This window comes from Nasonia vitripennis, chromosome 1 (genome assembly GCF_009193385.2).
Source record: "Nasonia vitripennis strain AsymCx chromosome 1, Nvit_psr_1.1, whole genome shotgun sequence".
Taxonomy (NCBI): domain Eukaryota; kingdom Metazoa; phylum Arthropoda; class Insecta; order Hymenoptera; family Pteromalidae; genus Nasonia; species Nasonia vitripennis.
The window spans coordinates 2,429,578-2,453,618 of record NC_045757.1 but is presented as its reverse complement, the minus strand read 5'-3'; the positions used below and the strand labels follow the sequence as shown (position 1 = coordinate 2,453,618).

Sequence of the window (24,041 nt, the reverse complement as noted above, 5' to 3'; positions counted from 1 at the left end):
CGATTACGGCTCGGCCTCGCTCTCTCTCTCTCTCTCTCTCTCTCTCTCTCTCTCTCTCTCTCTCTCTCTCTCTCTCTAGAGCAAATAAAAATCAATGTTTGCTGAAAAAAAAAAAAAATCTGTACACTTTCGCGCAAATAAGTTGGAAAATAAAATCACACGCACGTATAACATTCGGCCCTTGTCAACCGGGAGGAACGCTTTGTAGTTAAAGTTTTACTCGTCATTTTAGTGCGCGCGCGCGTCCCGCCGGCTCTTCGCGTAATGAAATGTATACATCATCCCGAGGGGCTGTTTCGTCGCGGACGGCCGCCGAACGAGCCGTACGCTGATGCTCGCGGATTACCAAGATTTTCTCGTAAAAACGACGACGACGGAGATAAAGTTATATACCGAAGTGTGTGGCATCGTCAAACGTATGTGGCGAATTTGCTCGTCGCACTGATGGAACGCGCCGTTTTAGCCGAACTTTCGAACGATATAAATTGAATACTTTGCATTTTCTGTCATCAGCGAGATAAAGCTGACAGAATTATTCAACGCTATACACTATGCCGCAGCTTATGGCTCGTTTGAAATTAGTATTGATTACCGCGCGCAGAGCTATACATAATACAGCGTGTAATGCGCGTATTAGAATAACTTAGCGCTGATGAAATCGCCAATATTGAATGCGTATATAGCCGCGTCTTTGTTAACTTTAGCAACGCAATTTTCCGCCTGCGCCGGTACGATATATTTCACCGATACGCTATTTCGGACTCGTCAGCCGCCCGCGATTCGTAATAATGCTCGCGTTACGCACATTACGAGCGGTAACCCATATAATATGTCGTCGCCGAACTCGTGGGCGTGATGAATGTTTTAATTTAAGCATCGTCAGTGGTTTACTTGAATAAAAAATGAAATACGCAGAAAATAGAAAATAAAGCGCACAGCACAGCCGCGGGTAGAGCGAGAAACGGTAAAAAGGTCATCAAAGGGCCCGATCGCCCCGTAAACGTATCATGGCCGGAAGAGTCGGGGGGAAACAGGTGTAAATAGCCGACAGGGTCTCGATCGACTCGCCCACGAAAACCGCGATGAGTTTGTACATACCAGCCGCTGGTTTATACACGGCAACGATGACGAAGCCGAAAAAAACACACACGCGTGTATAACGCAGTGTAAACGTTAATTTTACGCTCTATGATTCCGCGCGCTCGTCTGCAGCCGCTTATAATATCCACAGCGATGATGAAACGGTCGAGTAGCTTTATTTTTTTCAAAATTCACAATCGAAAACGTCGGCTTGATTTTGTGAAACGTATACATATTCAGGCATATTGTAACGGTCCATCACAATCGGTCATCGTTTAATCGATTATCGCCTCATCGCGACTATCGAGCTTCTCTGTTTATTAACCGCAGAAGCTCGGGACGCCTATAGTCGTACAATCGCGGACGTTTCGTCTCACAATATATCGCTCGATCATCAACTTCTCTATGCAGCATCGACGCCGGCAGTTTAGTCGCGAGCGGCACTTTCGATAATTCAATAAACGCTGCAGTCCACGTCAAAGCCGCGCTAATGATCCGTCGTTAACGAGAGAGTGCGCGAGGCTTGCATATGTGTGGTTTTTTTATAGACAAATATCAGCATAATCGACGCGATCGCGATCGCTGCGCTTTATTTGCGGACTCGAAAATGGAAATTCTCTGATTAAGGCTCCATATCGGAATCGATAATCTACAATTTCGTTAAAAGGAAGGGGCTCCCTCCTGCGCGCGCCCCGATGACAGTCCAACCGAAACGGCAATCTCAATTTCCATTCGAAGGCGGCTGATTAAAGTATTAGCTTCATGAGCTGAATTTGGCCAGACTCGTTGGCGAAATAACGTAAAGTTTGAGATTTATTTTTATCGGAGTAAACTTAGCTCGGATTTTTCTCGATAAAAAGGCGCGATATTTTTTTCAAAAGCCTCGAGCGACTAATTTTATTCAAGCAAAAATATACGCCTCGCCCTACATATCCCTAATCTAAAAACTGCGATCGGCAGCAGAATTATCGGCTTTCCTCCTGTAAAATCCCATGGGAAAAAGAAGGAAGTAAGAAAAGAAGAAGGGAAAAAATCCCGCAGAAGCTCCGCCTTATCCTTAATTTCCCTCCTCTAATTTCATTTTCGCGAGTGCGAGGGCAGAGGAGCTCGTTAAGCTCGCGCACGAGTCGAGCCGGATAATTGCGGCCAACTCTTCTCCGACTGATTCTCAGTCAAGCGTCTGTTTGCTGTGTACAGGGAAGATGTGGGCTTTCGTTTTCTCTCTCTCTCTCTCGATCCGCCGGAAACTTCGATTTGTAGGAAGTTTGACGTTGCGCTTTGTTAGCGCGGAAAACGCGAGCTTTTTGAAATTGTTTGTAAACGGTTGCGTTATATATTGCTACATTTCAGTAAACCGGTTCATCCGATCACCGACAGATGGCAGTGCCTCGTGGAAAAGGTGGAAATTTCAAGGGAACCGAGAAAAGCGCAGATTCATTCTATATATTCGCTCTAAACTGCGGCGAAGGAAACTATAGTATATACCCACTTCTCTCTATAGTGTACACAAACAGCCAACTTACCGCACAGCATCTTGTGATTCATACCCTCTGCTTTATTCCCGACTTGAGTTTAACATCTCCGAGCGGAATTTCTTTACTCGGAGTAACGCCTATAATAGACCTATAACAGTAAGAGTCGATCAACCGATTCTCACTCCTGCACACCTACACACACAACACGAAAAATACCTTCCAGCGCATCCCTCGAGCGGAAACGCCATCAGTTCTGCGGAGGGATAATTTTTGCACGCGATATTAATCGCGATCGAATTGAACCTCGCGACGCATCATTAAACCCACTGGGCTCTTAATTGCCGCGGAAACAGCGGATAATGCATAACGCGCGCGAACTCGTTATATTACCGTAATAATACACTTACGCCACGCGAATTATACGCTCGCGCCCACCTTATGTTTTTCGCGCTGCCCTTGTAAATAGCCGAACTCCTCGACGAAATATTTTCTCGAAGGATCGACCGATCGCGCCGCTTGGCGAAACTTTTACGCACGCGATACTCATTACTCGAGAGGATTAAAAAGACGACGCGTATACGCGAAGCGAATTCACCCCAGTAGCATTACATCGAGTCGTCCTCGAGCCGGCGAAATTTATAGCCCATCCGACCCTCTCCTCGGCGGTCATTCAAGAAATCATGAGAGAGCATTGGTTCGGCATACGAAGCACGGCTAAAAGCTTCTCTCCCCCCTACCCCTGGAAAATATTAATTTCTAGCCCCGTCGAATTAGCGCAGCGGAGAACACATCCTCGAGAGAGAGAGAGAGAGAGAGAGAGAGAGAGAGAGAGAGAGCGACGTGAGTAGGGGGAAAAAAGACTCACTCTCTCTCTCTCTCTCTCTCTCTAGTCCCCCCCGATGTATATACGCGACGCGCTGTATACGGCGCGGTGCTATATAGACAGGGCGGGGCCTTGGACAAAGGGCCCCCGAAAAACCAACCCTCGACGGGGGCTACAGGGGTGGAGTCTAGCGTCTCCCCGAGTTTCTATATAGGCCTGCGGAGAGCCCGAGACGCTTCAGAACTCGGTGCATCGCCGAGCGCGCAGGATAGCCACAGACAGGCCCTTCGTTCGAGTGCGTCAGCTATACAGCAGTGCTTTTCCCCGCGAGTTTGTGCGTCGATCCTCGTGTGCGTTTACGCTTGAGTTTAGCGTAGCAAGTGAAGATGTCGCGAAGCTTCCTCGTCGACTCGCTCATCGGCAACAACTCGCCGCCGACTTACCCGCTGCCCTACTACGGCGGCCAGCTGCCCAACTACATGTTCAACTTCTTCAACCTCGGGCTCAACGCCTATCAGCAGCAGCAGCAGCAGCAGCAGCTCGCCAGGCCAGTGCCGAGGCAGCTGGGACCAGTCGTGAGTCCCGTTCAAGCGACCGCCGTCGGATTACCCAGACCAAGCCCGCCCTCGCCGGTGCACAACTCCGCCGCCGGCCGACTATCAGGTGAGAATCGCTTCCTTCTCAAAATCCTTCTTGGAAAAATCATGGCAAAATTGAAAAACTAAAGAAAACCCTCGCCACCTGCTTACAGACGCCTCAGTGCCCACTGCCGAGTCGCCGTCGCGTCGCTCGACGAGTCCGAGCTCCCCGCCGCCGTCGCGCAGCCCGAACGGCTCCGTCGTCAGCAGCATCTCCAACAGCATGAAGCGCATCCGCACGGCCTTCTCGAGCACCCAGCTGCTGGAGCTCGAGCGCGAGTTCGCGGCCAACATGTACCTGTCGCGTCTGCGGCGCATCGAGATCGCGACGAACCTGCGACTCTCGGAGAAGCAGGTGAAGATCTGGTTCCAGAACCGTCGCGTCAAGTACAAGAAGGAGGACGGCCCCGCGGGTAAAGGGCCGAACTCCAAGTGCTGCTGCCTGCGCACCTGCGGCAAGAAGAAGGACGGCAGCGGCAGCGAGAAGTGCGGCCAGGACGAGAGCGACGAGGAGAAGCAGGAGGTGAAGCCACCGGTCATCTGGAGGCAGCCCTTCGAGGAGGCACACGACCTCTCCAGAGGATGCAAGAGATCCGCCGAGGACGAGGACGAGCAGCATCAGCAGGAGGAGAAGAAACGGAGAGTCGAGAGTCCGCCGATGACCGGATTCAGACAGCTCACCTGCACCAAGTACACCGTCGACCACATCGTCAACTCGTGATTCGCGGAGTTGCTCGGGAGACTTTGACCCAGTGCTTTCTTAATGGCCTGACGACGAGGACAATTTTTGTACATATGTAAATGGCAGTTTTGTAAATAGTATGTGTATTGTATGCGGGAGAGAGTGAGGAGATGCGATGACGAGTCTGTTGTATATTTTTCCAGAGGCTATTTTCAACGACTCGGATCGATACTGCGTGTATAGTATTCGTATAAGCGACAATCAAAGTGATTTTAGATTAATAAAAGTATTTTATAATAATTAATTCATGATTACCTCACTCTACCACACCAACATCCCCTCTTACCGTATGTAACGTACTCGCGTTATACTTTTCAATCTCACGTGCAACTTCGAATACGAGGATATATTTTCAACAAAGCTGAGAGACGCGCGGAAAAAACTTCATTATTGCGAAAGCGTATAATGCAAAAGTTCTTAACATTTATCACCGGCTAACTCGGGAACGATGAAAAGTAACGGATTCGAGGCTGAAAAAATATGCAAAAGGCCATGGCTAAAGTGGACTTTGTTCAGCGAGGCACGATACACACTACGCTATAATCGTAAACGTAAAAAAGCTGGTCGGCTGCTTTACTGCGAGATGACTGTAGAAAATCGTTAAACTTTCACTAAAAGTTCGCACAAAGCTTTATTTTTTAAATACCATGAAAATGAGATAAAATTTAATTTGAGAACATAATAATCCGCTCCTTGTCCGTTAGGTAACTCGAAAAAAAAAAAACGATTAAGAAGACCTCACAGGCGCGACGTCCCTCAAAAAAATCGATCGACGCTCAACAAACGCCTCTTCAAACTCATCACACACGTCCTACAAATTATCACGTCCCATCAACTCTCGACACACGCACACACATCTCCTAGAAATCGAACGCCTCCGTCGTTACGCGCCAGAAAGATAAATATTTTTACCCAAAGAAGCATCAGGAATTCGGCCTAAATCATCCAAATCGAGAAAGTGACCTCCTCCCCCCTCCCCCCCTCGCCCCTCTGACCATCAGCAAAGTAAAAAGAATTCCAAACGAATGAATGAAACCGAAAACCGACTCGCCAGACAGCGCGTCGCCGAACAGTGTCTCGCGCGCGAAACGCCCACCTTTCTCGCGTGTGTAAAAAAAGAAGCAGCAGCAGCAGCAGTCGTGTCGCGCTAAACGTCGTTTAAACGTCGCTCGATGCTTTGTAGCTTTTCGACGAAGTCGATCCATTGAGACTCGCTCGCATGAATGAAGTGTCCGCGCCGGTGCGAGGGGCCTCGTCGTATAGGTATATATACAGCGCGGAGGGAAGAAAAAAAAAGAGAAGCAGCCCTGTAGCTGTAGTATACCGCCCGCTGGGTCTTTCGCGACACAAGTGTGCCATTGTAGGAGCGGGCAACTCTCTGCGCGACTGCCGCTGCTTAACGCCATTAACTACGTTTTACCTTAAATTTGACCGAAAGTGGAGGCCCTCTTGACAAATTTTCGAGAATTTATGAGGCCCCCGAGGCGCGCCGCTTTGCTGGTACTTGCTGGTAGGCCTTCTATATACCTTTCTCGCTGCAGCAGCAGTCTGCGATATTCTACGGGGAGGGGATGCGCTCATTCAAGAGAGGCGAAAATTTCGGAGAGAGTTTCTTTTTTTTTTTTCCTATATACGTACGAGTATTCGTCGATCTGTCGCGGGGGATCATTAGGTTCCGAGAAGCTGACTTCGTTCCTCGCTGAATCGGACTAATTTTCGTTCCCATAGGGATCCGTGTAACGGAATTCGGAGAGTGTGTTTTGCCGTTTTCGATGCACTCTCGGCGCCCCTCTTGAACTCGAGGCAGAGGAGACGCTTTTTACAGCTCGACGAGAAAAGGCTATGCGCAAAAGGGTTGGAGGAGAGACGGAAAAAGACCGGCGTATTGATTGAAATTCGTCGTCGAGTGCGTTTTTCCGGTAAATAGATGATCAGCCGGTATACGAAGCGGTCGATAGATCTCGGTTTATTGATTGATTCAAATCGAGCGTACACGAGTACGAATAAATTTATCCGCCGTTGAGATAACCGAGTGTTCGGAATGCGAGTCGTTTGCTCACTGTGAACTGAATGAGAGATAGTCCGCAATCGCGGGAGGACGGTTTTTTCGCTCTTTATTTACTAAATACAACTGATGAAAATGTTATCAACGTGTGTGGATACCTGTCGATTTAATTCAACCGGAGGTATTTCACTATTGATTAGTGCAGTTAGTCGGAACCGTGCGTTTACCGATATTTTATCCCTAACGTTGCCGTTTTAATTATACCCGACACGCTATCTTATTGATTATCGAACAAGTGACCTACGTTCATATCGCTATGAAAAATTAATTATTGCAATAAATGTTGCCGTGATTTTTATGCTGTAATTTATTCTGTCGCACATATTTACTCGAACGAATACATTTTTGTTTGCCAGACATATTTACATACAAGCTATCGGATCAAAATGAAAATTGTTTATTCTTTCTATGTGATGGACGTATACAATAAAATGTATTTTAGAGTTTATCTAAACGTTCGTTCGACTGATAAATCGATATCAAAATTCTTCGTCGAAAGAATCACTATATCAGAGGCAATAATTACAATCGAATCTTTCGATAAAGATTCCACCATTTCATTCAGTGATAAGGCGAAAGCTTAGAAACCTCTGTGCAGCTAGAATAGAATTTATAGCGATTGGTTGTCAGTTCTTTCCTTTGTCTTTGTCCGACGGAAATTGCTCTAGATACAATCGCAAGGAAAAAAAGTAAAATTCTTTCTAATGGAGTTAAAATAATCGTTTTGATTGCCAATATAATGTTGGGAAGATCAAAGTCGAAACAGGTGCTTGAATGATTAATTAATGTGGTGCGTGTGAGGTTTTTAAGGAAACGATAGATTTATCACGAGTTCGTAAATCGATGAAATGATGTAGAGAATTTTTGGTAAAATTATTGCAATAATGATCAGCAAACGTGATATATCATCGATAGTTGTATTTAATTGCAAGTTGTGAAAGTTTTTTTGTAAAAAATATATGATTTATAACACGCAATTCTATCTACTCTTATACGATTAAAGCATACACATTCTATAGAAAAAAACGTATACATAAAATATAAAAATTTCAGACAGTGTACCCATTGGCTCTTCAAATACACTCTATCTATACTACACAATACTCGATGAGGAGCGAGATTATGAATATACTTGTATATAAAAATGGAGTGGGGTGACTAAAATAAATAGGAGCTGCGCGCGATAACGGGTGTCACATCTCCGGCGTTTACCAAAGGGTAAGCATCCTAACAATTTATCAGTTCTAAATTGATTATCCAAAATTTTAAACGGTCCTACTTTTGTGTCATTGTTATTAAAGTTTTTCAATTCAATCATCAAAATACAAACGATATTTATTTGCAATTTCGACAATTTTGAGTATTCGATTCACCATTTAAATTATTTTCAGAGACAAGATGCTGCGCACCATCTTTTTCGTCGCCCTTGTGGCTCTCGCCACGGCCAAGAAGGTCACCTTCGAGGACTACAAAGTTTTCCGAGTCATTCCCTCTTCGGAAGAACAGTTGGACCTTCTGAAGCACTTGGAAGGACTCAATGAGGGCGTGAGTATTTCCGAACGTTTACTTAATCAAACAAAAGTACTCGAATTGCGCCTTTATTTCTCAATCTTTCCTTACGTGACCAGCGATTCGTATTAGATAAAACAAAGCTCGACGCGCATATCTGATCGATCGCAATCAACAGATAGTGACTCGCGGTTCTCGGTTTTTTTTTTAAATTTCACTCTTTCAGTTTTTTACCCGTACTCGAGATAACAGTAGGAAATAAAAAAAAAAAATTAATCCCAAAAAAATGGTCCCGCAGTTCTCCTTCTGGGCCGAGCCAAGCCGCGTGTTTCAGCCCGCGGACGTGATGGTCGCCCCGAGCCAGCTGGACGAGTTCACCAAGCTGATGGACGCCTCCGACATCCTCTACGAGACCTACGTCCAGGACGTGCAGAACCTAATCGACAACGAGAACCCCAAGACTCGTTCCGGCAGCTTCGGCTGGACACAGTACCACACCCTCGAGGAGATCTACGACTGGCTCGAGTCTCTCGCCAAGCAGTACCCCGGCAAGGTCTGACCTTACAAACGATCGAAGTGTAATCGTTATGTGTTTAGACGATTTCTTTTTTTTTTTCGTCGAACCGAATATCTCGATCGTTGGGTAAGAGTCGGCAAATTCTTGAAAAATTCACAGGTCGAGGTGGTGAACGCCGGCAAGACGAGCCAGGGCCGCGTGATCAAGGGCGTGAAGCTGAGCTTCGGAGCGAACAAGCCCGGAGTCTTCATCGAGGGTGGAATCCACGCCCGCGAGTGGATCTCCCCGGCGACGGTGACCTACCTGCTCAACCAGTTCCTCACCAGCAAGGACCTCAGGGTGCGCAAGCTCGCCGAGGCTCACGACTGGTACATCTTCCCCAACTTCAACCCCGACGGCTACGCTCACACCCACAATGCGAACCGCATGTGGCGTAAAACTCTGTCCAAGAACCCGGGCTCATCCTGCCTCGGAGCCGACGCCAACCGCAACTGGGACTTCCAGTGGATGAGTAAGTTCTGATCGGCGAATCTCGTGTAGCCAATAATGTAGTCAGTGCGAGGGAGAGAGAGAGAGAGAGGTTGTAACGCTTTGGGTTTATCAGGCGGTGGCGCCAGCCAGAATCCCTGCGCCGAAACTTACGCCGGAGCCGGAGCCTTCTCCGAGCCCGAGACCAAGTCCATGGCGGCTTACATCAAGTCGCTCAGCGGAAAGCTCTTCGCTTACATCTCCTTCCACAGCTACTCGCAGCTGCTTCTCTTCCCCTACGGACACACCACTAAGCACCTCGACAACCACGACGAATCCGTAAGTTTCGATCCCGTCCGCTATACTAGATATATAAAGTTACTTTGCCTTTACTCAATCGAGCCTCTTTTTATTTCCACGCGCAGAAAGCCATGGGTCTCAAGGCCATCAACGCCCTGTCCGAGAGGTACGGAACCAAGTACGTCACCGGAAACATCGCCGAGACTATCTGTGAGTAATTTTACACTGCCGTTTATTATATCTTGTAATCGTACGCTTAAAATAAAACACACTCAACTTTGCCGCTTCAGACATCGCCAGTGGCAGCTCCATGGACTGGGTAAAGGCCAACCTCAAGGTGCCAGTCTCCTTCACCTACGAGCTCCGCGACACCGGACGCCACGGCTTCATCCTCCCAGCCGACCAGATCGTTCCCAACGGCGAGGAGATCCTCGACTCCTTCTTGGCCATGTTCGACGAGGCCCTCAAGTTCGGCTACCCGAAGAAGCAGTAATTTTTTCAATAAATCGACTCGAATTTTTTTCCTCGACGAGCATAACGGCGCATTTTAATTTTACACAAAGCCCCTCCTTCCTACTCGTTGCGTTAAAAAGAAAACAAGCTTAAACAATGTACTCACGTCACGAGAGTCTCGGCTCAGTCGTCTCTCTCGAATATCAAAAGTAGCAAACCGGCGCAACGAAAATATTTCACGCTCGGACGACGACTACAACAACAACAAACAGCAGACTGTACAGCGAATCAAGTGCCGATCCTTTCCGGCCAGCTAACTAACGTCGAAGTGGCCGCGAAGAAAAGGCCGCTCTTGAAGACCTGCACAAAGTACATAATGCGAATTCCGCTAATTCTTCCGTCCGATTACCCCGGGAGTGGGCCTCGCGCGCGACATTAACATACAGTCAATGAGCTACTCCGAGCGGAAAATTTTAAAACTCGCGGCAAAGCTGCTGCGCAACGACTGATGTATATGTTTTGCGCGTCGCGGTCGAGAAAAGTTAATTAATCAGCGGCAATCCGCAAAGAAAGCAGCGACATTTCTGTTTACGCATCCACTCGATTATATACTCGAGAAGCATTCGAGCGCGAGCTGTGTACGATGTATAGCCTATGTAGCTGTGATGTGCAATGGTGAAAGGAGGCGGACGAAAGAGAGAGAGAGAGAGAAACTGAGAGAGAGTGCGCGTAGTATAAGTTTTTCGCACGAAGTTCAAAAGCGCGAAAGGCGAAGGCTGATGTGTCCTCCATAACGCTCGATTCGGCCGGGCTCGAGTGGCGCTCCATCAAAACCGGAAAAAAGCCGGCTCTCGAGAGCGATGACACATTCGAGAGCCGGACCGTTTCTCTCTATCAGTGCTATATGGGCGACGACGAGTCCGTTTTATTTTTCGAGTTCGCGGGCTCGTTGTTCGGAAAATCTGGTTCATATGAGAAAATTGTTGATTATGCCAATTCGAGAGAGCGATCGTTCTATGTATAGTCGAAAAAGCCGCGCGCTCCTCTGGCAACGAATGAATCGCTCTTTCTCTCCCTCTGCGAGCTGTATGGAGAGGACAAATTCTTTGGCGATGCAACACACAAGAACCACTCGTGGCTCCCTTTGAACTCGATTTTTTTTTGTGCATCGCGCAAACCGACGACGTGTCAGCCTGATGGATTTTAATGTTCGAATGAAACGTTCTTTATGGCGGTGGAGTACTCGCGATTCTTCGGTTGCGATTCAAGGATATTTTATACGAATAAACGAATTTCCGAATAGTTCGCCTGTATTTTTATTAAAACTTTGAAACTCGCACTATTCAATTTACTCCAATTCTGGATAATCCTGCTTTTGGTTCTTGCTTCTCGTAACTAACGTTTTATGAAATGTCGTTTGAACTATGCGAAACCAAACGAGTAAAACGCACAAAATATCAATTTTTGCATTATGAACACGTGATACGTATTTAATAGGAATACTATAAATATACTCGTTTAATATTTAATCGTTTGGCACGTGATTTTCACTGGTGAGCGCAGCGAATTTCATGAATTTCAGAGTCTCGTGTAGAAAATGTTCAGGCTTTCAAAACAATTAGCATCGGTTATCAAATTTAGACGCTCTTATCAGTAGAAATCCCATCCCACTCTCGCGGAGGAGAGCGCGATAACGGAAACGTACATCCGCGCACTGTTTCAAAAAGCCTTTCATGTAGTTGTGTTCGATATCGAGCTGCGTGCGCATTCGAAAACTTGTATACGTTTCTATTGAAATTAATTAGTAACCTAAGTATTTACTAGATATACTATAACGATGTTGACGCCATCGGGCCTGATCGTTTTTGTGAAGTGCATCGTTATTATCCACACCTTCACGGGTATCGTATATACACATTCTCCTTGCTCTCGATCCCTGAAATTTTATTAAAATACGCGCTTATTTCGCACGAGTTTAGAAGCATTCAAGCCTCGCCTAACACCCGACGTGCCAGAGCTCATCATGAACGAGGGGGAAAGTCTGGAAATAACCTGCTTGAGTTCGCGTCAGATCAAATTGTTTTATCCTCAGTACGACGTATTCAACAGGGTTAGTACCTCGATGTAAGATTTTTGTACACACTGGAAATCGCTTCAACAACGATAATAACCCTTTCGCAGACGAAGCCTTCCGCTCACCAAATCGAGTTCCAAGACGTCCTCGGTCCTGCCATGCAGTGGAAATTCCGTCGCAATAAAACGATTTTCGGCGACACCGGATGGTACGGCTGCGCGGACACGGCGGCGGAAATTTCGTCGGGGCATTACCATCATCCCAATGCGAGCTTTGTATACGTCTACGTGCAATGTGAGCATCGAATGTTTGTCATTTTTTTTCACGCACGTGATTCGTATTCGCTATCAGAGCCTCGATATAGCCTCGAGATAAAGTGGAATGCTGCGTGAAAGTTGTTTTCAACGAGACTTAATTTACACGATTTATTTTTATTTACAGCCAATGTCAGCGGATTCACCGAAGACTCGCAAGGATTCGCTTTGCCGAATCCGAAAAAGCCTATTTACGTCGACGATCGGAGCGATTTCGTCGTACCTTGTCGCGCAACGTCTCCGTATCTGAATGTGACTTTGATACGCGATAAGAGTAATGCGGTAAGTGACACGATGAGTTTATTATTCCTCGAAGAATTTACACGGGTCCAAACGTTTCTCTGTTTAAAAATACATTTCTATATCGATAATGTAGACTGTTCAAGCTGAAAATATTGTGTCTTACGATCCTAGAATCGGCTTCGTAGTGAAAAATTTTACGGTGAATAGACAGGAAAACCTCACCTGTTACGCCGCATCGTCGAACGCCGACGAGGACTTTAGCTATCGAATTTCGTACAGCGTACGGAAGAAGAACAAGACGGCTCACAAGATGCCGGAAATAGTGATATTCGGCGAATGGATGAGTCAGATTTATTTCGACGTTAACGGAGATTTGATCGTCATGTGCAAGATCCAAGCGGAAAACAAAGTCAACTGGGCTGTCACGCTCTCGACACCCACGCGCGAAGTTCGGGTATGAATGTGACGAGAAGGTTCTTTTTTTCTTCAAGTGCCTCCATAGGAAGCTATAATATGTGTAAAAATCAGTAGGGTATGCACGAGAGAAAGAAGCTTTCGGAGAGCGAAGTAGAGATCTCCTGTCAGTATCTACTGCGGGACCTCACCTACGAGAGCATGGGGATGTACACTTGCCAGTTTACCGGCCACGGAGAAGTGCTAACGACCGAGAAATACATCCACGTGCATGGTCATTGAACAAACTCCATGTACAATTTTCAGTAGGTATGCGCGGAAAAGCGACCGAGACGTTAAACGAGATTATTTTTGTCCTCCAGATAACTCGTCCATTTTAATGCTACAACTTCACGATTACGGAGCCGACGTGGTTGAGAACGATAACGTCAGTGTTATATGCATGGCAAACAACGTGAGCGCCAGTTTAAGCTGGTTGGACGTTTATATGAACCCGTTGATGAGCACTGGTGAGTAATTAGCTTCGTTCTGCGCAAAAATCACGAGACCTGGTCTGACGACGTAGAGCTTCCAGATAGGTTGAATCTCGTCGCGGTCGACGACAGCAATGATGCGGATCATTTGTACAATTATCTGAGACTGGACCTCATAAACGTGACTAAGTCGAACGAGACCATATACGTCTGCAAGTCAGTGGATGAAAGCGACGTGAACCATTACAGATATTACAATCTCGTTGTCGAAGGTTAGCGCAAGTTTAATGAATAATGATGATAACGAATCATCCTGATCTAAATCTTCTTGCGATTGATCTTCAGAGCCGGATACGGTCGGGTTCACGGACGTCAATCTGAACAACACCGAAGTGATCATAGACGATGCCAATCCGCACGAGCCTATTTTGAAATGCGGTGCTAAGGGCAGACCGAAGCCTGTGGTGACTTGGTACCAGGATGGGGTACAGCTCCAAAAAGACGAGGACAGTTCGATCGTCTCGAAGAAGGAACTGGATTTGCCCGTGCAGGAGAGAGAGGAGCACTACCAACAGTTTATCGATCAGGAGTACTTGCCAAATAACGACAACAATCCTCAAATTTTGTCGATAAAGTATCTCGTGCTGAAAGTCAGCACGAATTACACCTGCGTCGCGAAGAACAAGTTCGGCCAAGTCAAAGCCTACCAAATATTCTCCATACCAGGTACGAATCCATGCGTGATTTTTTTTTTTTAATTCCATGATATTGACTGTCGTTAATCGATCGACGTCTCCTCAGGTAAAAACGATTGGGCCCATCCGGCGATCGCCTTTTTCATTGTAATCGTCGCCATCGTGATTTGCAATTTCGGTTTCATCAAGATCCGATCTCGAACGGTAAGAAACGAACCGATGTTTTAGATCATCTTGTGAAACGTAAAAAAAAAAAAATCCGAATTTGTTCGTCTCAAGGTACGAAGAAGATGTATGCGGGAAGCAGGTCTTTTATACTTTCAAAACATCACGGACGAAGAACTTAGTCCTATAACTATGATTTACGATCAGGTGGATTTACTGCGCTACGATAAGAAGTGGGAATTCACGAGAGAAAGATTGAAATTAGGTTGTTCAAATAAAAGTATATCGCATAGAGAAGCGTATAACAACGTTTCTTCGCGGAAATCGTCGAATAATAGAAGAAAAAAAATTCATTATTTTTTCCAACAGAAAAGAAATTGGGCAGCGGAGCTTTCGGAATCGTGATAAAAGCCAAGGCGTACGGCATCAGTCCTCACGAAGCGGTCACCACGGTAGCCGTGAAAATGGTCCGCCAATACGCCGAGACTTTTCAGGTTCGAGCATTGGCCAGCGAATTAAAAATCATGATTTACCTCGGTAGACATCTCAATATTGTTAATCTGCTGGGCGCTTGCACGACTAACATTATAAAAAGTTAAATCCCTATTCTGGTAATTCGAACCGAGCGGACTTGTAGCCGAGAGTCGTTTTGAAAAATCGCTGTTATCGTTTTGCAGGAGAACTGCTGGTCATCGTGGAGTATTGCCCTTACGGAAATCTGCACGACTATCTTCTTACTCACAGAAAACAATTCATCGACCAAAGAGATAAAAAAACGGGAACGATCGACTTTTCGATAGGGCAAGTGGCGACTTTCGATGAATGCGTGTCTTGCTTGAGCGTCGAGAGGTATGGATCCCTGCTGCCCTTGAATTTACTGTTCTGAGACCATTCAACCGATGAAGCTTTATTTTCACAGCAGCGAAGAAACTCGAAATATCGAGAGTTCGCGTAAGGAGTCGCTCTGCACTCAGGATTTGTTATCCTGGGCCTTTCAAGTGGCCCGTGGCATGGAGTATCTGTCGCAGAAAAACGTACGTTGAGAAATCGATTTTAAAAATATTCACAGCTCGAGGTATTCACGCGTAACACAATCGTTCGCAGGTTTTGCACGGCGACTTGGCAGCCAGAAACATCTTGCTGACTCACAACAACGTCGTCAAAATTTGCGACTTTGGATTGGCGAAAGTAATGGAAGACGATAGTTACATGAAGAGAAGCCGTGGGCTGCTCCCGATTAAATGGATGGCGATCGAGTCCATAAGAGATCGAGTTTTTTCGGTCCACTCGGACGTTTGGTCGTTCGGTATCGTTTTGTGGGAATTTTTCACGCTGGCCCAAGTTCCCTACTGCGATATTCTTCCCGAGGTGCAGCTTCAGAAGCTTCTCAAAGGGCATCGATTGGAAAAGCCGAAATACGCGAACGGCGAAATGTAAGCAATCGTTGTGTTCTCGTGAAAATTTAAATCGATTTTGTAAATCATCGCTATGTTACTTGTATTTTTCGAAATGTAGATACAGTATAATGGTTCCCTGCTGGAACGAAGAACCTACACTCCGACCGACCTTTACAATGCTCGTTGAGCAGATTGGCGATTTGCTTCAAGATAATGTGAAATCGGTAATGATTTGTATTAAAATGATGTTTCACGTCATGGTAGTGAATTTAAAACTAAAACAAGCTTTGTCTGATTCGCAGTATTACATGGACCTGAGTACTTTGGACGAAAGTATTAAAGCTATCGATTCGAGATATCAAAATAGTTACTTTACGACAGCTCGATTTAATGTTCAGTCATCAAACTAGTATGTAAGACGTTAGACATAGTAAGAGAAATTTTAGCGCAAACTTTTGTAGAAGAGAAAATAAAATGTGAATTTTATTTAATTTCTCGTTAACTTTCTTTAAAATATGCACAAAAATGTAATTGTAAAAATGTAATTTAAGACACCTGTATGCGAGATTCGCCATGGAATTATTTAATCGAACAATAAAAAAAGGGCTCAGCCGGGATTTGAACCCGGGACCTCTCGCACCCAAAGCGAGAATCATACCCCTAGACCACTGAGCCGTATATGTATATAATTTTATATCGCTTGGGACCATCTGATTTTCACTCACTTTCTACCTTTAATGAGATGCAGAGCCGGTAGTTTGGAAAGTTCAGCGTCGCATCTATGTGCATCGACCTCTGATGGGGAGACTTGATTTTTCCATATCCTAAGAGCAAAGATGGCAATTGACGATATTATACGAAACAATGAAGTTTTATCTAGCATTTTGTCACTAAGCAGAAAGCATTTTCAAAAATACTGTATTTATCGAAAAGATTACTGCTTAATAAGTCTCTAGTTCGAATAATTCACATTTCCCGCACTTTCTTTATCTCTTAGCAGGCCGCGCGACATAAGTGTTTCAGATTTGCGCCGCGCATGCGCCCTCAGCCTCAGTCCCTTTGCAGCTCGTGTTTGTGCACGTCCGCCGTTGACGTTTGTTTATCGTTACATAAGATTCTATTCTTCTCCTATTCTCTCATCAGTTGGCTCACATCGTCACACACGTCATTGCAGTGCAGTTTACCGTAAGTAATTTATTGATATCAGAAATCTGTTCGTATAGATTACACATATCTCTGTGTCTATTTGAGAGTTTTTAATGCGGTAAAAAGTAACCTCAAAAAACCGCAAGAGAGACAGATACGTCAGAATCAGTTAGAGAATCTCTCTCCAGCTCTTGTTAAGAGCGACGTCCTTTCACGAACAAAGGAAATAAAACCCACACGTGCGTGCGTTTGGAGAAAAATTTCACGCTTCCTCCACTCACACACACACACACACACACAACGCGCCGGTCCATATATCAAAATAATAAGCATCATGTCCCGTCCATTTGTAAACAGGCCCCGACCATACATACACGCCGCCACCGTCAACACGTTCTCTTTCTCTCTCTCTCTCTCTCTCTCTCTCTCTCTCTCTCTCTCTCTCTCTCTCTCTCTCTCTCTCTCCGGCTCTGCCGAATCTGACAAATGGGCACAAAAGAGCTGCCGAAGTACCTTCATGAGTGTCACGGCCCATTCAGGAGAGAATAAAAACTCTCGCGGAATGAAACGAGCCGAAAATCCGATTTCACGTATCGACAAAAGCCTCGTGTTATTGTCGCCTCTTCTGACTTTTCCGGAAAATCATCCAAGAGAGACTCGGAACTTTCGCATAGGGACGTACACACGCTCGCGCGTTATTATTATTGTCGCTGTGGCGGCGGCGGCGGTGGCTTCTGTCGGCGGCACACTTTGTCCGACCGCTGTATGCGGCAGCGGCGCATACAATGATCGGGTTTTCTATACTCGACGCATGTATTTCTCTCCTCTCCGATTCTTATTGCCGCTGAATACTAACCCGTTTTCGTCGGCCTGTCAAATTAGAGGAACTAGACGATGCTCGTATTGCTTGCGGGAATTTTTTGATATTTTATCCTGCAGCGTTATTTTATACGCGACGTTATGAAGAGAAATATTTGCTTTTTACCAGGCGCGACGGTGTGCTCGTGAAATAAAATCAAAACAAGTTGGAGCGCATATTGCAAAAAGCTTTTCTGTGTTATCTCGAGCACAAAAGGGACTCGTGCGCGTGTTCTCTCTCTCGTCAAGCGCGCGCGTTTGAATTTTCGAAAGCATTTTTTGATAATTAAAAGATGCCTATCGTTTTTTTTCTCGTGCGAGAGATTGCATTCTGTGCTTTTTCGATTTTACTCTTCGATTGAATAATTCCGGGAAATTCGAATGAGTAACTGCGATGGTCGCTGTCGAAATTTTTTATACCAATGCGCTAAAAATACTCTCGGCATACGTATTCGTCGAAAATCCGATAGCTGAAGCATATCTTGTTCGAAACGCCTCCAGGGAACGAAATTTTTTTATCAAGTCCGCCCGACATTTCCAAAAGCATCCGAGTTTTCATATTTCCCAACATACATTCAGTCCAAAGACACATCGTAAATAATCGCGCTCGCTCGCATCTTTTTCGCCGTCGTCAGCGAAAAAAAGTGCGCATTCAACTCTCCGCAAACACACATTGCGAGTATCCCGCATCGGAGAAGCGCCGGGGCATACGTCACCGGGCTGCCGCGAATGATGTATAAACACAGCCGCGGCGCACTTCTCGGCTGCACCTTACACGCGCGCGCTCATTTTTCACGAAATCGGCACGCGCGGGCGGAGCGGACGACTACGCACAGCGTCAGCACATTGTATGCGTGCTCGACCCAGTTTTCACGGACCAGCCCCGAAAAGCCTGCGATGTTAGAGAGAGAGAGAGAGAGAGAGAGAGAGAGAGAGAGCGAGGCCGCGGAAATGATCTCGCCGAACACGCTCGCGTCCTGGATATCGGATTTCCACGAGTCATTACGCGGTCATTACGCGGCAGGTGGCGCGTCGAGCGCGCGTTTGATCTGCGCGCCTATTTAGCGCAAAGTGCGTGCGCGAGGGCACCTGTGCGTTTCTCTGCTCTACTAATCATTACTAGAGAGAGAGGGATGAGGGATCCTTACCGCAAACCTAGATGATTAGATTCGTTGAAGTTAATTAGGGGTGTGGTACTGGACCTGAGCGAGGGAGAGGTTTTCCGCCTGCCGTCGTATAAGCACTAATTTCTCGCTTATTTTGAAGAGTCATTCGAACGATTTTTTTTCGTTCGATTTAGAAATACAAAACTTACTTAAACTACAATTTTAGATTTGGTTGAGATTTCGATTGCAAAACTGCAAACATTCAGTCAACGTTGTGTGACACATTTATTCCTCGGAAAAAATGTTTCGCGGCGGCACTGTTTGCTCAACAAATCGCCTTCGACGTATACGGTTTACAGCACTGATGAAAGTTACTCCACAGCCACACTCGGCGAGTTACTCCTCCTTTGGCTTTCATTCAGGAAATTGCCTGCGGTCCGTTTCTAACTAACTGAAAAGCTGATCGACCGTGACGTAATCGACGATGGATCGTTGCGGACGCGTCCCTGGCGCACATCCGTATAACCGTTACTGCTGCTCGCGCCTTTTCCCGATGAAAAATTATATGACTCGTAATTAACCGCTCCAGGGATGGAAGATGGGGCTATATACAGAGGCGATAATGCTATGTTTACTCTAGCCGCTGCATCCTATACTGCGGCTAGCCGAGCATTCGGCCGGTTTATAGCACTGTGATGCTTCTGTTTGTGGCCAAATTGGTATCGAGGATTCGATAGTTTCTGGTAATTGGGGTACGATTGCTCGTTAGATCTGTGCAAGTTATTTACTCGATCGTGAAATCCTATATTTAGTAATTTAATTACTGCTTGCTGTGTTTTAGTTTGACATTGACGATTTTTAATGAAACGTATAGGGATCCACTCTGATGTACTTGAAACTGGGCCAAGAATATTTCTAGCTGCGGGTCCTAAATAGATAAGATTAATTAGAGTTAAGGTAGCTATTGATCCCCGTGCGAACTTGAGCTTCGAACTTTTATTAAAACCGCTGACGTTTTTTAAGATCTTTCCTGCGATCCCCGCTGCAGAGCTGTGTACAAAAGATTTACTTCAACTAAGTGAAAGTATCGCAGATTTTTTCACAGTAAACAATAGATTGCGCAGGAACTTCTGAAATATCGGATACTTCGTTATTATGACAAGCGGATGAAATTTAAATCGATAGATTTTTTTATCTCGTATAACCTGTATATTCGTTAATAATTTTAAAACCAAGATAACATTCGAGTAGTCTACAAAACTTTGCGTCACCTAAATCTAGCGACCCTATTACACAGGCAATCCACGAAGTTCAACCTCTCGTAAATTGAACGTGCAAACAAAGAGTAATGCGAGCACTCAAAAATCCGCAGAGCAGAGTATATACCGACTTTCGCGCGAGTTCCGTGGTTGAACTTTCTGATTGTGCGGTTGCTCCGATTTCAGCGCGCTGCAGATAAATAGATCTGCATGCTTTGTGAGCGTTTTTTATCGGGCTTCAAAAATCGCGCTTCTGGATCAATCATCATTTTTCGAAGCAGTAGATTTGAGACGACAAGCATTATAGATTCTTTGCTCGGGCTGTATTTGAAAATATAACCACACATCGATATATTAGATATCTATAGGCGGAACTGTATGTGCGAGTAATAATTAATTCTTCATATTGTTAAATTGTTTAATTCGAAGATTATAGTTTACTTTATAGTGTTAAGTCTAGTATTTCGATGTGGCAGCTTAGTCAAGATCTAATGTCTAGGCGTATAGCGTTGGGCTTTCCAAGCAGCCTCTGTATCTCATTAAATTTAGAAAGTAAAAGAAATCAGAAGATGCTCGCGATCGTTATAAAGTATACATATACGGCTCAGTGGTCTAGGGGTATGATTCTCGCTTTGGGTGCGAGAGGTCCCGGGTTCAAATCCCGGCTGAGCCCTTTTTTTATTTGCAAAAAACGATAGATATTGAGCTTTACGCGGGAATCTTGATTTCGCATTTCTACAATCGATGGCATAGTTTTTTACGATCTTTGCTATTATAGTACAACTCTTACTGCGACGATGTACTTTTTAAACAAGCTTGTCTTTTTACTCATTAAAAAAGATTTTTTTGTAAACCGCTTTTTGTATCCCAACCATATTCTTTTATTTCTAACTACTCTGAAGGGACATGGCGTCGGTTCTAAACACTCAACTAAATCATCTTGAGAACAATTATTAATTTTCCTCTAAGTGTTATTAAAATCTTCTTAAGTCGGAACCAAGAAAACTTAAGTCTCATTCGCTCCTTGAAATCGGAGGATCGTTTAACTAACTGGTTCCACAGCGGAAAATCCCTACTAGAGGTCGATGCATAGATACGACGCTGGACTTTTCAATCTACCGGCTCTGTATCTCATTAAAGGTAGAAAGTGAGTAAAAATCTGATTGTCCCAAGCTATATGAAATTATATACATATACGGCTCAGTGGTCTAGGGGTATGATTCTCGCTTTGGGTGCGAGAGGTCCCGGGTTCAAATCCCGGCTGAGCCCTTTTTTTATTGTTTGATTAAATAATTCCATGGCGAATCTCACATACAGGTGTCTTATATTCTATTTTAACAATGATATGTCTGTGTATATTTTAAAGAAAATAAAATAATACCACAAATGACGCGTGTCTTTTGACTTTACAAAAATACTTCATTTTTCATGCAACAATATAAGAGATATAATCATTTAATCAGATTCTGCACTCTAAAAAAAAGATATTGGTCTAAAGTAGAATTAGGCAGTATGAGTGTCCCAAACGGAAGGCCCAACAAGGTTCGGTAGTGGGGTAGGTGACACACTGCTATATATCCACCCAGTGCGCAGATTCTGCTGAAGGAAACAGAAAAGCGCACATTAGCCACCTATCATCACTAGCCAGAACTAGAGATACTAAATAAAAGATCGAGCCGAGAAGATTGTACAAAACTTTTATTTTACGACTGTATACTCAAGCTTAGAGCTACAATGACTGATTCCGCATGCTCGCAAGCCGCCAGAACAGCGGATCTATTTTCTGTATGTAATTCTAATAGAGTCCTTAAGTCAATTAAATGAACTAATCAGAAAAATCTACAAAATATTCAATATAATAGAGGAAATAAAATTTGTACAGGAATATCAGAGCAGAACTCATTTTGAAGTATGTAAGACATAGAAATTATTTTACTAGGTTAAATTTTTTTTGTAACTTGATTATTTTGTATAAAGTATTAAGCTGCAAATTAGCACTGTTAGAACACATACAAAAATTAAAATGGATTCGCAGCCTCAATAGAGTGAACAGATATCTATGAAGCTGCTAGATGTTCTACGTGCTCGGAGCTCCGGCCACATTGCTCGGAGCTCCGGCCACATTATAGACATTTATAATACTGATCCTTTAAACGAACAATTATGCAAATTGCGCTCATTGCAAATATCTGGCTCAGTGGTCTAGGGGTATGATTCTCGCTTCGGGTGCGAGAGGTCCCGGGTTCAAATCCCGGCTGAGCCCCATGGTTGTTTTTTTTCCTCCCTTATAACAATGAAGCCCACAAGACATAACGTTTACAAAATCATGTAGGCTAGTTTTGTGGCTTGTAAACTATTATATTTTTTCTTTAGAAATTGATGAAACTTAAGTGTTTCGGATTTGGAAACACAGAGTATCCTTGAAGTAAACGACAATATGCGTTCTTGACGATATATCTTTGGAGTAGAATAAAATTTTGCAATAACACATGACGTAGAAAATAGTCATTAGATCAATGTCTAATATACTATTTTTTGCGTTATTTCTTTTTACCACACGATTACTTAAAATGCATGGTTAAAAACGTCCTATACGAAATATGATTTAGGATTTGAAGTGGTTGCAAAATTATTAAATATTAAACTCAGCTAATTGATTTATAAACAAATACTCATTAAAGATTAAATATGTGAATGATAAATTAATGCATGCAGGCAGTATTCTACCTGCTGATTTCATTTGCAGTATAGGCACTTGACAGTTACAAATTAGCATATTGCATTTACAAAAATAATTTGTTTATTGTTCGTAACACAGCATAAATAAAAAATAACAAAATAAAAAATCAGAAAAATATAAAGCAGTCAAGATGCAGCCTGGATGTATTTTATACGACTCGTACTGCTTTTTCTGATTCTATTCGTATAGCAAGAATACAAAAAGTGGGTTCAGCCGGGATTTGAACCCGGGACCTCTCGCACCCTAAGCGAGAATCATACCCCTAGACCACTGAACCACATGTTTTTATATATTCATCGAACTTTTACATTGTATATCTGCGTATGCATGGAAGGCTTGAAAAGTGGGACGCCTTTCACTTCCCGAAACCTCGCTTCTCTACTCCAGTAAGCGTATAGCCTGATGCTCTTTCCTTGCTCGTACAAGGCTTCAAATACTGATGTCATCATAATTTTGCCAGAAATGTTAAGGTTTTAAAAACAGAATTATTTTCTTTACACTTTGTATCTCAACGCGATACGCCCAACCACCGCCACAAAAGCATGAATTCGTACATTGAAATAAAACGACTTCTCAGTAACCGTCTCAGTATCAATCAATTTCTAAAGGCACTGGTCGAACGAAGACGTCGCCGTTTCTCCAATTGCCATAGTCATGAATTCCAAGAGCAACTATACGTCAAACGACCAAGTTGCCCGCACAGAGTAGAATTCTCTCGACATATCGAGCCTCGCTCGTCGTTCAATCGGATGAATCCCTCACTCTAGATCCGGAAACTGCTTGTGTGTGCTGAGACAATGTACTCCATAACATAAGCTGGATCCCCTGTGCAGTCGCGGAGAGAGACAATCGCGTCGAGGGCAGGGAAAGGAAGCATTTACCCGACGACGAGCGCAGTAAACCAATTACTCAATCCAATCGAAACAACAAAACCCTTCAGGTACATTAGGAGTTTGCGCACTCTCTGAGGACTCTCTCTACTGGCTGAAGTTTGCGGAATGAGCCCTGAATGGAAATTTCAATCGCTGTTGCAATCAGCAAGCCCGTTCCCCGATCCCTACGGCTTCTAGTTCGCGATTCAAAAGCG

At 44.5% G+C, this 24,041-nt stretch overlaps 3 protein-coding genes and 5 non-coding genes across 10 annotated transcripts in view; 6 read left to right on the top strand and 2 right to left on the bottom strand.

The window, feature by feature from the left end:
* The window catches only part of LOC100123215 (zinc carboxypeptidase-like), a 35,532-nt gene extending 25,377 nt beyond the window's left edge, over window positions 1-10,155 (top strand). Inside the window, exons 2-8 of the mRNA XM_016983439.3 lie at window positions 7,877-8,041; window positions 8,215-8,368; window positions 8,631-8,885; window positions 9,009-9,360; window positions 9,454-9,656; window positions 9,743-9,827; window positions 9,908-10,155. Of these exons, the coding sequence (XP_016838928.1) occupies window positions 8,222-8,368; window positions 8,631-8,885; window positions 9,009-9,360; window positions 9,454-9,656; window positions 9,743-9,827; window positions 9,908-10,110 (1,245 nt within the window). The 5' untranslated portion in view covers window positions 7,877-8,041; window positions 8,215-8,221 and the 3' untranslated portion in view covers window positions 10,111-10,155. The remainder of the gene's footprint in view (window positions 1-7,876; window positions 8,042-8,214; window positions 8,369-8,630; window positions 8,886-9,008; window positions 9,361-9,453; window positions 9,657-9,742; window positions 9,828-9,907) is intronic.
* Window positions 3,448-5,411, top strand: LOC103315530 (GS homeobox 1-like). The gene is made up of 2 exons (XM_008204927.3): window positions 3,448-4,041; window positions 4,130-5,411. The coding sequence occupies exons 1-2, from the start codon at window positions 3,765-3,767 to the stop codon at window positions 4,735-4,737; spliced, it is 885 nt and encodes a 294-aa protein (XP_008203149.1). The 5' UTR covers window positions 3,448-3,764; the 3' UTR covers window positions 4,738-5,411.
* A 1,648-nt stretch (window positions 10,156-11,803) lies between the features above and the next one.
* LOC100123205 (vascular endothelial growth factor receptor 2-like) lies at window positions 11,804-16,336 on the top strand. 3 transcript variants are annotated; one of them, XM_016983401.2, is made up of 17 exons: window positions 11,804-11,971; window positions 12,050-12,180; window positions 12,252-12,438; window positions 12,586-12,740; window positions 12,835-13,155; window positions 13,233-13,389; window positions 13,478-13,624; window positions 13,690-13,860; window positions 13,934-14,314; window positions 14,390-14,487; window positions 14,563-14,713; window positions 14,818-15,042; window positions 15,126-15,297; window positions 15,371-15,482; window positions 15,553-15,881; window positions 15,964-16,069; window positions 16,148-16,336. In XM_016983401.2, exons 1-17 carry the CDS (start codon window positions 11,908-11,910, stop codon window positions 16,253-16,255), a joined length of 3,015 nt encoding a protein of 1,004 aa, XP_016838890.1. In that variant the 5' UTR covers window positions 11,804-11,907; the 3' UTR covers window positions 16,256-16,336. The 3 variants fall into 3 exon arrangements, with proteins under 3 accessions (XP_016838890.1, XP_008202896.1, XP_008202897.1); XM_008204674.3 differs by having other exon boundaries at window positions 15,368-15,482; XM_008204675.2 differs by lacking the exons at window positions 11,804-11,971; window positions 12,050-12,180; window positions 12,252-12,438 and having other exon boundaries at window positions 12,643-12,740; window positions 12,873-13,155; window positions 15,368-15,482.
* A 112-nt stretch (window positions 16,337-16,448) lies between these two features.
* Window positions 16,449-16,520, bottom strand: TRNAP-UGG. Its single transcript has one exon. It is a non-coding gene; the product is annotated as a tRNA-Pro (tRNA).
* A 4,295-nt stretch (window positions 16,521-20,815) lies between these two features.
* On the top strand, window positions 20,816-20,887 carry TRNAP-UGG. Its single transcript has one exon. It is a non-coding gene; the product is annotated as a tRNA-Pro (tRNA).
* Window positions 20,888-21,411: 524 nt separating this feature from the next.
* On the top strand, window positions 21,412-21,483 carry TRNAP-UGG. The gene has a single exon. It is a non-coding gene; the product is annotated as a tRNA-Pro (tRNA).
* A 922-nt stretch (window positions 21,484-22,405) lies between these two features.
* Window positions 22,406-22,477, top strand: TRNAP-CGG. The gene has a single exon. It is a non-coding gene; the product is annotated as a tRNA-Pro (tRNA).
* A 682-nt stretch (window positions 22,478-23,159) lies between these two features.
* On the bottom strand, window positions 23,160-23,231 carry TRNAP-AGG. Its single transcript has one exon. It is a non-coding gene; the product is annotated as a tRNA-Pro (tRNA).
* Window positions 23,232-24,041: the final 810 nt, after the last annotated feature.